Source organism: Orbicella faveolata, unplaced genomic scaffold (genome assembly GCF_042242905.1).
Source record: "Orbicella faveolata isolate gen_17 unplaced genomic scaffold, um_ofav_v1 contig_25, whole genome shotgun sequence".
Lineage (NCBI taxonomy): Eukaryota > Metazoa > Cnidaria > Anthozoa > Scleractinia > Merulinidae > Orbicella > Orbicella faveolata.
In genome coordinates, this window is record NW_028301553.1 from 31,988,528 (window position 1) to 32,001,874 (window position 13,347).

The following is a 13,347-nucleotide window of genomic DNA, read 5'->3' on the forward strand; positions in this document are numbered from 1 at the left end:
TCTTCCCTTTTTTGCTATTATGAACATTGCTCTTTCAGTACAGTGCTCTTATGTTTCCTTCGATAAGAAGAAATATTTTTTGTTAATCACATTGCGACCTTCGGTATCGTTACTGCGAATCAGGTAAAAGTTACACCCTCGAAACATCAACATTCAGTACTGATCCAAATTAATTCCTTGTTAAAAAACGCATGTTTGTGGCGATGGAGTAGAGCTAGGGGGTATCCAAGATTGGATATTTTTTCAGTTTTCTTAAGCAGTATTCCAGAAGAATCACCTTTTGACATGCCAAAATCACTGAATTATTTTCTCATCGATTTAAGTGATTTTCTAACTTTCTGAGAAAACGGTGAAATCCAAGGTGGCCGATCCAAGATGGTAGATACAATAAGGCGGACTTAAAGACATCTTGTTACGTTCCATGACGTCATAACTGATCAAAATTGATATGGGCAGCGAAAACTTTATCCACTTCACTTCCGTTTTCCTTTAGCAGTGAGGGTATGCGTTTCGCGAGACATGCGCGAGAACAATTCAATAACTAAATTCACCTTTCTTTTATTTCAACTAATGTTCTTAAACTCATTAATAATTCATCAAGTCAGAACAAAGAGAATCACGACCATGAAGGAGGTTTGGATACCCGGTCTTAATTAGCACAGATTTTGACGATTTTACTTCTCCGTTTACTCCTTAGTTTTTGTTTAGATTGAGAAGATATATCAAACACTCGAGACAGTGTTTCATCGGCTATTCAGACACCTCAAATCTCGTCAAAAAATATTCCTCTGCGCGTCCTATTTTTAACCCTCTTCTCGGTGTTTGGATATTCCGATGAAACACTGTCTCTTGTGTTTGATACATTACTTCGCGGCCTAGCCTGTCAAAAAACTTTCAAATTATTACACCATTCTGTGCTGTCACAATCCTTTTAATTTCAGTCAGACCTTTACGCTTCTTTAAGGGCTAACTTTTCTACCATACCATATCATACCACCTGATATTATAATATTCTTTCTGTGTAATAGTGATTGCTTCCTTAGTATCGCAGGTAGATGTTAATCCTACGTGCTAGATGTTGCAATATAGTTGAAGGATTGATGTGAGTTTTACAATGAAATATTTCGACTTTGATTTTATTAGATTGCTCGGTAAGAATCGTCTCCAAGTCATCCCTGATCAGGCGTTCAAGAACTTAAAAAGACTGAAAATAATGTAAGTGAAGCTAGAATCATGCTCATAATCATAAACTGCAGTGACTTATAGTTTCCATGTTCTAAGTAATCACTTTATTTTCACCGTAAACTGTAATAAAAAAGAAAATAAGCGTTATGGGATCATCTTCTGAAATATCTAGAGAGAAAGAAATCTTTGGAAGCTAGTATTCCACTATCTTGAGATGACTATCAAAATTCTTCAGCGGTTGTTTCGAGTGACTCTCGATGATCTTTGAAAATTCTTGTTAGACTTTCAGGGATAGAACATAGGCACGCAAGGCGTGCAAGAATTTTTTTGGGTGAATTAAAAGTCTCCGGAGGTAGTAGCATTCAGGGAACTCTTAACAATCATGATTAGGTTAATCCAAAAAGTTTGATAGGTTACGATGAAAATTTAGAATTTTATCAAGGTTTGATTGTACCAATTCGATTCATAGCTTTTTTAATTAGAACTTAAATGTAACTGTTCCCAGGAAGACGTCATGAAGTTTGTAATGGTAGCCAGCGACAAACGGCATATTGGTGTCGATTGTGGGTAATTTTTCTAAACGCATTTTATAACAGCGAATTTAATTATAACGCGGTCAGATGATCTTATTCCACTGCCGGCATTGATCGAAGTTTCCTCGGCTTTGACATTCCACGAAACTACCTTAAATAATATCGATTTTGAAAGTCATTTAAACGAGAACGCAACGTGACTTGACATGATACTTGAAGTAACCAGACACCTCAAAGACTACATAGCTGTTTTAAAAAGCCATGAAATCTGTAGAGTTTGGAAAGTTTCCTGGTCACATAACCCTCCCAACGCCTGAGCCGATCTTTCAGGTCGACAAAACTTCAGTTAAAGAAAAAGTTTTGTCCCTTTGTCATCAACAATTTTTACTTTTTGTATGGACTCGTGCAATTTTTTTAGCCCGTTTGAAAAATTTATTCTGGCTTATTTATTCCCAGTTGCGCACGAAATCATGTGATTACCTATATATAACTTTTTTTTGCTGTCAGCTCCATAAGTGTCTTTTTTTGAGCCTAAAAATATGTTACTTTACATCTTTTATTAAATTTATCAACACTTCATATAACTGAGGCCTGTCTTTAGTTCGCTTGAAAGCAAAGCTGCTAAATAAATTTATAATTCCATAATGCCAAAAAATGCTTCTTGTTATGTATTCTGCAGAATGCTTTCGGATAACCCTATCAAGACTATTGGATCGCAGGCTTTCACCATCACTTCATCTGGAGAGCTGCTTATGTAAGAAAGCTTATTTTTGTGATTATAGTTCAACGCTAAACTTTCCTTTGTCGTCAATGGCAAAATTGATCAAGTGGTACGATGTTGCGCAGACACTTTCAGGCGATAGAATGCGCATAGACGTACTATCAAACGATTGTGCTCGCTCAGGGAAGTGGCTCGTGAAACGCTGCTTTGCCCTACAGCTTCTAAGACAAAGATAAAGAAACTCACCCTTTATCAGGAATGGGAAAAGGAGAGCGGGGAATGAGGGACTGGGTATGAGGAATGAGAAATGGCGAATGGTGAACGGAGAATGGAGAGTGGAGAATAAGCAATGGAGAATGATGAATGGGGAATGGGAAAAGGAAATTAGGAATGAGTAATTGGAAAAAGAAAAATGTAAAATGGGGAATAGGAAATGGAGAATGAGGAATGGAAAATGGAGAACCGGGAATAGAGATAGGAAAATTGATTGTTATTGCTTAAGTATAGAAAACAGAATGAGAATAGAAGGAGCTGCAAAGAATATAAAAACAAAGACCGACACAACTTATATTAATTATAATCTTTTTAAGATGGTAGAGATGTTTATTTAATAATCAAGGTATTTCCGTAACACTTGAAATACGTCCACTAAACTGATTGGCAGCGTACATTAAAGATAAGGTTAAATAAAATAATGATACATGGAGTGGTGAGGTTTATTTTTTGTTTGAACGAAAAAGGCAGAAGAGCGTGACATCGGTAAAAAGGTCCATTGTTCTCCCTTAACTTTTAAAATTTTAAAAAAAAACCTTTGCTAACCTAACCGATTGAGTGTCTTTTGGAAAATAATTTTTCGATTGGGATTAATTGCGTGTTGTTAGCAGTGTAGTTAGGAGAGGAAAGGAAATGTGCGGTGGCTGTGATACGTTTAGATTTGGTGTTAGGGTTATCTATAGTGCGGCGGTGTTTATGACTAACCCAAACCGTACTCTAACCTCTTTTCAATGTCGTCTAGTGTCTCCTATGTATCATAAGGATGATTATTTAAGTGCCACATATCACTGGTCAAGTTAGATTTAATGGAGAGCGTCTCCCCGTTAGAAAAGCATAAAGTAAATGCCATACCATATTTTGTTTTATGGCTTTTGTTTGTAGCCGATATAACGCGCGCTATGATTGGCTAATTCTAGGGCATTTATCTCTGGGAATGCCCACGGGCCGATTACGAGCCTGCAAAAACAAAGCGAAAGGATATTTTAAAAAAATATTTTTTTTTTTTCTGAAAATTGAGCGGCTGAAAACGATGATCGAACACTGAGAGTGAATTTTATTACAGTGATGAACTTACAATTTTAAGAGAACAGCGAATTCACGGCGTCAAATTATGAACGAGTTTGTGCCGGACAGGACGAAGGAAACAGCCAAGAGGAAAGGGAAACTTTCGTCCAAGACCAACAATGTAAAAAAACGGCAAAGAAAGCAGTTGGTGACATAAACACATTCCAACGTTATTTGTCGTCGATGAACAAAGAAAATGTAGAAATTTTTGACTTACGCGTTAGTTCACCTGATTTGTGCGGCTGGAGACGATGAAAGCATACACTGTAAGTGCACGTATTACTGGGTGACTTTTCTTGGATTGTTTTGTGTTTTGTTGTTTTTATAGGTCATATAATAAACTGCTTATTAACCGAGAGTGAGGTCTTTATGGGAAAATCTCAAACCGAGACCTTGCCGTATTGACCTCGCTATCGCTCGGTCAATACGGCAAGGCCGAGGTTGTGATTTTCTGGGTAAGACCTCACTCTCGGTTGACTACTGGTTGGGAAATTAATATAATTTCGTATTGGGTAGAGTCGCGTAGCGATAAGGCGCGATGCAAATTTTACCTCCTATATATTTTGTTTGTGTGATAATTTACACTTTTGTTTTATATTTACTAGCTTTTTGTTTTCTTTCTTTCTTTCTTTTTATCCATAGATATATGATACGAACAGATCTAAAGAATGTTAGTCTTCAATCTTTTAACGCTACTATTGTTCTAACTCCAGTTATGTAAGTATTCAACAAAGCTTTCCTAAACACAATCATTGTTAAAATAGTTATACAAGCTATAGATAAATAGACCGAGTTCTCGACTCCTGAAAAGTTAAAAATTAAGCGAGGTCACCACGATGCCGTTAGCTTCAAAATAGGCAGAACAACACAAAATACAGTTGTAAGCATAAAGACAGTTTTGAGAATTCCTAGTGAAACTTCCTGCAGATCTCGTGGATTATTTTATCAGTGGGCATTTTACGGGATGTACCTTTTGAGTTGCAGCGGTTTTTAGTCAAGAGTCGCCAAGCCAAAACCAAGCTTTCTACAGTTGGGCATCGCTAATTCGAACTTGCAAATTTCGAATTCCTCGTTATTTCGAACTGAAACCCATTTACCTTCGATTTACCCTTGTTTTTTTTTTTTTTTTTTCCAGTCATATTTCTTTTGAACTCTCGCTATTTCGAGCCGATTTCCGTTTCCCTTGGCCTAACATCATCCCGTATTTTTCGAACTCCATTGTTAGAGTCGATAAATAATATTGCCAAATTTTCGTAGCAGTAAGATTGGAATCAAACATTTAAAGAAGACGACACACCGTTTAAATTTGCAAGACATGTTTCGGATACTCAGTATTCATCTTCAGTTAAAGGATGTTTACAAGTGAGCGACTATATATAAAGTAGATAACAAGTAGGTGTTAATTACAAATTGTAGAATAATAGTTACGAGTAAGTGAAAAAGTTACATAATACTTAAGGGATACAACGGAGTGGGAGAATAAAAAGGTGCGAGTACAAATCTGTGAAAAAAGCTGAATAAAAATAGTAATTGAAGTAAGAGTGTTAAATGAACATGTTTGAGTTGTTTATTCAATGCGGGTCGTTCCCATTCAATATGAAGGGCTTCTTTGATCTTAAGTTGAAAATTGGTAAGAGCTGGAAAAAGTAAATTGGTAAAGTTAAAGAGTTGGAAACTGGTAAAGGTAAAAAGGACGAGCAAACTTTGCCAGAATAAAGTTCAGCTCATCGCCGTTCGTAAACTAAAATGCCAGCCAATACAAACCAGTTTCATTAAACGAATTAAATTGTTCTTGTTTGCCATATAATAAACATCTTATTAACCGAGCTTAGTCGGTCTGATCGGGCTTAGTCGGTCTGTATGGAAGAATCTTGACCTCGGTCGTTTGTACAGACCTCACTGCGTTCGGTCTGTACTCACGACCTCCGTCAATATTCTCCCATACAGACCTCCTGCTCGGTTAATAAGAGCTAAAAATTAATGCGACCAAAATCGAACGCACCAGTCAAAAGAGATGGTAAAAAGATCTTAACCTGGAAAATTTTAACTTGAGTCTGGCCTTCACTAAGATTAGGAAAACATGCAAAGAAAACAAACTTAGAGAACTCAACTACAAACTACTTCATAATCATCACGAAAGAGTTATATACTTACACAAAAGACCAATTTCGATATATTAAAATTCAGCCTAAAACAATAGACCTCAGCACGAGGTTCTGGGAAGTAAACCCCACAAACTCTGTAATTATTCCTCGGAGCCCTATTGTTTGAGGCTGAATTTTGATCTATCGAAATTGGTCTATCGAAACAAGTAGTAACTGTCTTTATTGTAATTAATCCGACTCCATTCTGTATCCTGTGGTCAGTGTGAAGCGTCCACGTCATTCTTTGGTAAAGTAATTTCCTGGTTTAATAAAACAAACAATTCAAAATCCTAACCAACAGTGGTAGAGAAACTTTTTGGAGTGGTGCATAATGGAAATGACAAAAAACTATCCAAATTCAATTACTGTCTACTATTTGGCACATTTTTAAAAACTCAGGACCAAAAAGTGTGACTTAAACGAATTTGTCAGGAAATTTCAAATCAAACTTCGCTGTGAAACTTTCCCTTAATCTGTATTGTAATAGGGGGTCATGCTTCTCGAATAAGAAAAACTCTATCCTATTAAAGACTGAAAAAGATTCCTAACTTGTGTAAACAGTTTAAAAAAATATTCTATACCTAAAACCGTATACTGTAAACATTGTATATAATATTCTATATTCCATATTAATTAAATTGTAAATAATTTTAATTTTATGTAGCTAGGATAAAGTGTGTAAATAGTGTCCCCAATTAGTCTTTTTAAAGCTAAATACTCTGTAGTGTCAATGTTAATAACGAATTTAATGTTCATTTATTATTATAAAAAACAGTGGTCTTTGTATTTCGCAGAAGCATAGACGAAGGGAAAATTGGCACCCTGAAATTAATGGGGGCAGATCATACCGAACGTTGCATAATTCACCTGTATGTAAATTTCGTTTAGATCTTTGAGTTGGCTGCATTTACTTGTACATTTTCAAGAGGACTTCTCACACTTATATTAATGTGTTTCTGTGTTCGAGTTTAGTGGACTAGGGCAAGGTGACACAGACTACATCCAAATCTCAGGAATCAGTTCACTGAGTGATACATTAGTCAAGGCTTTTGCTCAAGCTGGATTTGCCAGAAAAGTCAAAGGTGAAAACAAGCGACTTGTATATCCATGTCCACTGGGGACGTTTGTCGATTCATCTGTCAGCGACCTTGAGAAACTTGAGTGCTTGAACTGTTCTGCAGGTAGCAATATTTTAACCCATCAGCGCTACTTAAATACCAAAATCAAAAACCGTCTGTACAGGCATATATTACATTTTTTACCTTGTTGTTGTTGTTTTCGTTGTTGTTCAGATTTTGTTTTAGTTCTTTAATGCTTGTTTGTTTCTTTGTTTGCTTTTTCTTTTGATTGTAAAACCAAAGCAATTTCGTATGCACATGCTAGGTGATGATGTCATTTGTTTTCGCGCCCTGCTGCAAGGAGGCCAATTGGGCGTCCCATATCCGCTAGTAAGCCGATTGTCCCAAAAAATGTCACTCCAGTCTGCATTAAGGCTGCGTTTATCTTTTTGTCTTTTTGTCGGCTGCGTTTATCTTTCTGTCACAGGTGGCTTTTATAAATAAAAAAATCGCACATTATTTACAATACTAATTTGCAATACTGACATTACTTATAGGTGGCTTTTACTCTGATACTAAAGCTTTTGTTAACGACAGTTGCCTGAAGTGTCCCAATGGCACTTTCGTCCCCTATGATAAAACACCGGGAGTGAGGGCACGAGACTGCATTGCTTGTCCACAAGGTAATGAATGAATAGAGAACCGAAACGTGCCTCTTGACCACCTAAACTAAGCGGCCAGGATATGTAGTATTTTATCTCACGATATTTTGGTTCGTCTTTTCTTTTAACAGGAACCGATACCAACACATTTGCTGGGTATCGCGCTTGTAAATGTTTAGATGGATTTCACCGTACTCATCGGTTTGAAGGTTGCGAACCTTGTCATCAAGCTGGATTAAACTGTGAAAACGACTATGTATCTCTCAAGACTGGTTATTGGTGGAAATGGAAAAATGAAACATACAAACACCTTTATGACGATTTTACGGAGAGTCTCGATAGTATCACCTATAGTCCTGGTAAAAGCATCAACTTCTCGATAACTTATCATTCAATCAATGAGTTCCCACACACCTTGCCTACGCCACACAAATGCCCAAGGGAGGAGTCGTGTATGGGAGGTCTAGATTCCATCTGTGCCACAGGCTACCAAGGTCCATTATGTGAGGTATGCAGTGCTGGTTACTACAAACAACTGCAAACATGCCAACGGTGTCCAACCAAGAAGTGGATGATTGTCCAGCTGTCAGTCATAGCGACAATACTTGTAATAGTCATTGCAGTTTTAGTTTGGACAGGCAAAAAGAAAAGCAAGAAAAGAGAAGGACGTTCCTCAGTGGATATCATTCTAGGCAGGTTAAAAATTGTCATTGGCTTCTACCAAGTCACAAATGGAGTTCTGGAAGCATTCTCGTACATTAAATGGCCAGACTCTCTTGCGCTTATTGGAAAATATTCCGAGACTTTGCAACTGAGTGTTTTCCAGATAGCACCAATCCACTGTCTCTTGCCCAATGTGAAAATGAATGCTTTTGGAAGCTTGTTTGCCATACTCGCAATGAATGCTGCTGCCATCTTTCTGTCTGTCCTTGCTTATCTACTCAGAAAATTATTTTTGCTGCGAAGCACTTTAAATAAAGAACAGAAAGAGAAAAAAGCTGCCCAAGCCAAAGAACTGATTTACCGGAGCTTGTTTTTCTTCCTCTACGTGACATACCTCAGTACGTGCTTAAAGACAGCACAAGTGCTTCCACTTGCTTGTCGCACACTTTGCCTCGACGAAGAAAAGGAAACATGCGACGTTTACCTAAAAGCGGACTACAACGTAAAATGTGAAGGTCAAGAGTACAACCGTTTGGTCATCGTTGCATTCTGCGCTGTGTTTTACATCATTATCCTGCCAACTGCATCACTGATAACTCTTTGGAAACAACGTAAGGTGTCTCACGGAAATGTAAACCAAACCGAGAATGAAGCTTTGGAGCCTCAAGACCAAGCCACGGGAATTATTAAAGGATTGCGATTCCTCTTTGAAAACTATAATTCCTGCTCATGGTATTGGGAATTAATTGAGACGATTCGCAAGGTTGTTTTGACATCTGGTTTGATCCTTGTAGGCGGAGAGAGCAGGGCCTATGTTGGATTAGCTTGTGTCCTCTCAGGACTTTATGGAATGTTGTTCGCCTACATCAGCCCTATGGTGGATCCATTCGAGAACAAGTTAATGTTGACATCTCTGGCTGTCACGTTCGTTAATTTAGGCATTGGAGCTGTCAGCAAAATTCCGAAGGAGAGAATACCAGCCTCCATTGACCCATACGTGGACAGCATCATGTTCAACGTACTTGTGATTGGAGCTAATTCTTTAGTAATCGGCCTTCTCGTGGGTAATATATTGCTGATTCATATATTATCTAGTGACTAAATGACCTATTTATTTACAATAGATATTTCAGCTTGCCCTTTGACTGACGTTTTTTTTAACCCGCGAAACAATCCCCTCAATTACGGCTGAATAGTCGGCAAAAGTGAACAAACGTAAACCATGGACCAATTGTCTGAACGTGTCTAATTGTATAGTAGCTATTTCCTCTTTTCAGGTCAAACATTAAACTAGAAACTGACAAAAAAAAAAAGATTCACAAAATGCTAGAGAATCGAAAAAAGAATGAATGGTCTAGACTATCAAGAATTAAAAAGGTCAGACGATAACATTCAGCCATACTAAATTTCCGTCGACGTGAATGAAGCATATCTGAAAACAAAACCAGTGAAACATTTCGAGCTCCTTTTACAGTTCAGAGGAATAGAAGTTATAGTTTAGGAATACTAAGAGGAAATAGTCTGCAATACTCCTTACTCCTATTTTACCCTACTCATTCGCGGCTTTATGTCCAAACATGTTTCCTTTGATGTCAAGAAGATGGTATGACGATATCAGGATTTTTAAGAAGCCGCAATTTTGTTTCAACCGATTTCTTAATTTTTTTTTTTCTAAAACGTCAGTTTTCAATTTCAGTGAAATTTAAAAAAATCAAGAAAAGCTCTTTTTTAACAATGCCAAGAATAATCCTTAAAGCATGCCTGTAAAATGAAGTTCTATGGAATCATCACGTTCCGAGAACGGAAAATATCAAATAATTTGTTCTCAGATAAATTTCATCCAAAGTTGCAAAGTTTGGCAGCTGTTACTAAATATTGAAAAAGTTGTGAGCGATTGTTTTATCCCAGGCCCTTTCTGCCCACCCCACACCTCATCTTTCTGAATGGGGATAATTAGTGGCTACCACTCATCTCCTCTAGAAGCCCACAGGCGTTTTAGTATGGGTGGAATAAACTGAGCCTTGGTGGTTTGCTATTGTTTCCATTTTTCTTGTTGGCCTTCTATCTTTGCATCAGTAACAGCTATGAAAACCTCCCGACTAACAGCCTTGTCAGCACTAGGCTGGTATCAGCTGGGGCCCTGACGATTTGCTTAATTAATGTCTACTCCCGCAAAGGATTCTTCGAAAAGACTACTTGTGGTCTATTTCCGAGGAAACAGATTGAATGATTGTGACATTTTGACATGAAACTGATTCTTTTTTTATCTTTTTTCGCAGTTCAGTACTTTGTATACATTTACTGCTACATAAAAGAATGGCGGAAAAATCCACGATGGTCTTTTTCTTCTTGCCTTGCTATGGTCCTTCCTCTTACTGAATTGCAGAGCGAAATACGCGGATTAACTGGGAGAAACATTCTGAAGCAACAACTGTCAACTGGTAAAATCAACACGCCGTCGGTGTCCAGCACTTTAAAGGACAGCGGACTGGTTACCTTTGACATTACAGAAGACGAAACCAATCTAACGCCAAAAGCCAGGAAGAGTGGTAAAATGGCTGATTCTCACAATGAGAAAAATGAGGAAAGCGCAAATTGCAGGGAGGGCTTGGCTGGCAATGATCATGAGTTGCCAAGAGATATAGAGGAAACTTGGCTCTAACCGGAAGAATGTTCAAAGAGAAAAATCCTGTTAATTTTAAATTGTTGAAATAGAGGCGTGGTCACAACTAGGGAAGTTTGGAGAGCACTCAAGGAGCTAGAGTTGCTCTGGGCTATCGCCTCAAGCAACTCTTACGCTTCTTTCGTGCTCTCCAAACTTCCTGCGTGCATCCATGACTAGATATACACACGCTAAACCAATCAGACGGCTGGAAACGCTTTGTTCAGCTCTAAAATGATACTAAAATCACATATAACCAGTGCTTGTAAACCTTAGAGGATAGTAACACTGAAAGTGACTGTAGTTGAAAAAGTGTCTTAAAGAAGACAGGAACAGTGATTTTTAAAATAGACGGACAAAGGAAAAGAAAGAGGTTGTGAATGGAACATGCTAAACGTCATTTTAATGTGTGTTAGTGCATTTTGATGTTGACACAGAGTACCTGCGCTCGTTGGCTAATCCCCCAACAATAGCCTTTAATGTGGAGGTTTAATGTGGAGACCCATGTAACGGCCAGTTTGCATTATGCTCTTTGCTTTGGAAATGTTGGTGCTGCTCCAAATTGCAGGGGGTTGAGTTCGAATAGATATCATTATTGTTGAGAACTTGTGTGATAAACAAAACCTAAATTACTCATGGGGATTGTAAATTCCAGAGGGTGGGCAGGCAGGTGGCGGGAGGGGCAGGGGGGAATGGGCATCATCTGGGATCACACATTGTTGTTCCATTTTCATGAACTTCTAAACCTTCCTAATTGCAGTTGACAGAAGCGTTAGGAAAATTAAAGGTCAGCTTTTGACACTAGGATCTTCGTGATGGTTAGGGTAACCAATGTGAGCTAAGATTGGTCGATGGGTGAATTTGGAAACCATTGATCAATTATAGCTCACGTTTGGTAACCAAGCCATCTCACAAATGCAAGTGCTATACTACTATAGACCCTATTCATAAATGGCCCCCAATTTAAAATTCTTGTGTATGCATTTAAATTAGCCCAATCAACCTCATTTGAGAGTAAAAATTATTTTGAATTATTTTTATACATACAAAAGAATTTTTAATTACCGTGCCGTGCCCTGCCGTGCCCTGCTGTGCCATGCCCTGCCGTGCCGTACCGTACCGTGCCGTGCCGAGGTGTTGTGTTATGCTAAGCCATAAGCTAGCACTCAGCTCACCAAAGGTTCTGTCAAAGGCGATAGGTCGCCTTAGAAGAAGGTGTAGGAAGGTGTCCAAGGAATTAAGGTGTAGAGAAAGCTGTGTAGCATTTTTTGTTAAAGTAGAAAAATGAAATTGTGTTTAAAACATTCTAAAAGTGTTGGCAGTCATTACATTATTTCAACACTTTTTAGAAGCAATTTTCAATTTCCTATGATTTCTAGTTGGACTGGTAATATTCTTGTTTCGGGGTAGCCATGAGGCTTGAGTTTTAATTAATGGAGTGTTTACCTTAGCATAGTAATTTGTTAAAGAAACAAAAGTTGGTTTTTGTAAACAAGGCATCTTTAATAAATGCAACATTACACTTTAATCTCCAGATCACAAAAAACGAGGTATATTTTGTCCTTTTTACAAAATTATTGAACTTGCCCAGGCTAATGAAGTCACAATGTGTATTTTCAATTAATGTTGTTTGTTTACCAGCATGGCATTCTGCAAACTGACAGCGATTATTATAATCGTTCTTAACAGTTACAGCTGTATCTTCAACTGAGAGATTGTGCAGATTCCTTCTTGGAACGTTATTCAACTTTGCGAGGATGAAAAAATGATGATAAAGTGATATTTTCCCTTAACATTGTTCGTTTACATCCATTTCATCCCGGAAAGTGCTCTTTAAAGTCTTCCCTGACAGTTATCTTAAGCTAACGGTTTATACAGATTGCAATTTAAACATTATAATTTAAACCTCCAAGCCAGCTCCGTGTTTATAACCTTCTTAACATTATCAATGACTGATCCAATGTGACTGTTAACTATGTCAAGCAACTTTGGATAACATATTGTTTCGTGGTTTTTATGGCAGATTTTTAGCAGGACTCAAATTTCAAATTTCAAATTTTCACCTGATTAGATTCATCTGGAGATGGAGTGGAGAGGTTCTTTTCTGCTTTCAAGTCTCACGTAGTGATTGAAACCCTAAACCAGAATTGGAGATTGATTTTACGTCTGCTTCGAGGAGGCGCGGTGGCCTCATGGTTAGTGGACTCGTCTCCGGATCGAGCGGTCCGGGTTCGAGCCCTGGCCGGGGACATTGTGTTGTGTTCTTGGGCAAGACACTTTACTCTCACAGCGCCTCTCTCCACCTAGGTGTATAAATGGGTACCGGCGAACTTAATGCTGGGGGTAACCCTGCGATGGGCTAGCATCCCTCCAGGGGGGAG

At 38.1% G+C, this 13,347-nt stretch overlaps 1 protein-coding gene across 1 annotated transcript in view; it reads left to right on the forward strand.

The window, feature by feature from the left end:
* The window catches only part of LOC149109929 (uncharacterized), an 84,250-nt gene extending 71,664 nt beyond the window's left edge, over positions 1-12,586 (forward strand). The window contains exons 10-17 of the mRNA XM_089293902.1: positions 1,144-1,215; positions 2,398-2,472; positions 4,420-4,494; positions 6,716-6,790; positions 6,894-7,102; positions 7,537-7,662; positions 7,773-9,368; positions 10,584-12,586. Coding sequence (XP_089150028.1) covers positions 1,144-1,215; positions 2,398-2,472; positions 4,420-4,494; positions 6,716-6,790; positions 6,894-7,102; positions 7,537-7,662; positions 7,773-9,368; positions 10,584-10,966 — 2,611 coding nt within the window. The 3' untranslated portion in view covers positions 10,967-12,586. The remainder of the gene's footprint in view (positions 1-1,143; positions 1,216-2,397; positions 2,473-4,419; positions 4,495-6,715; positions 6,791-6,893; positions 7,103-7,536; positions 7,663-7,772; positions 9,369-10,583) is intronic.
* The last annotated feature ends 761 nt before the right edge of the window (positions 12,587-13,347 follow it).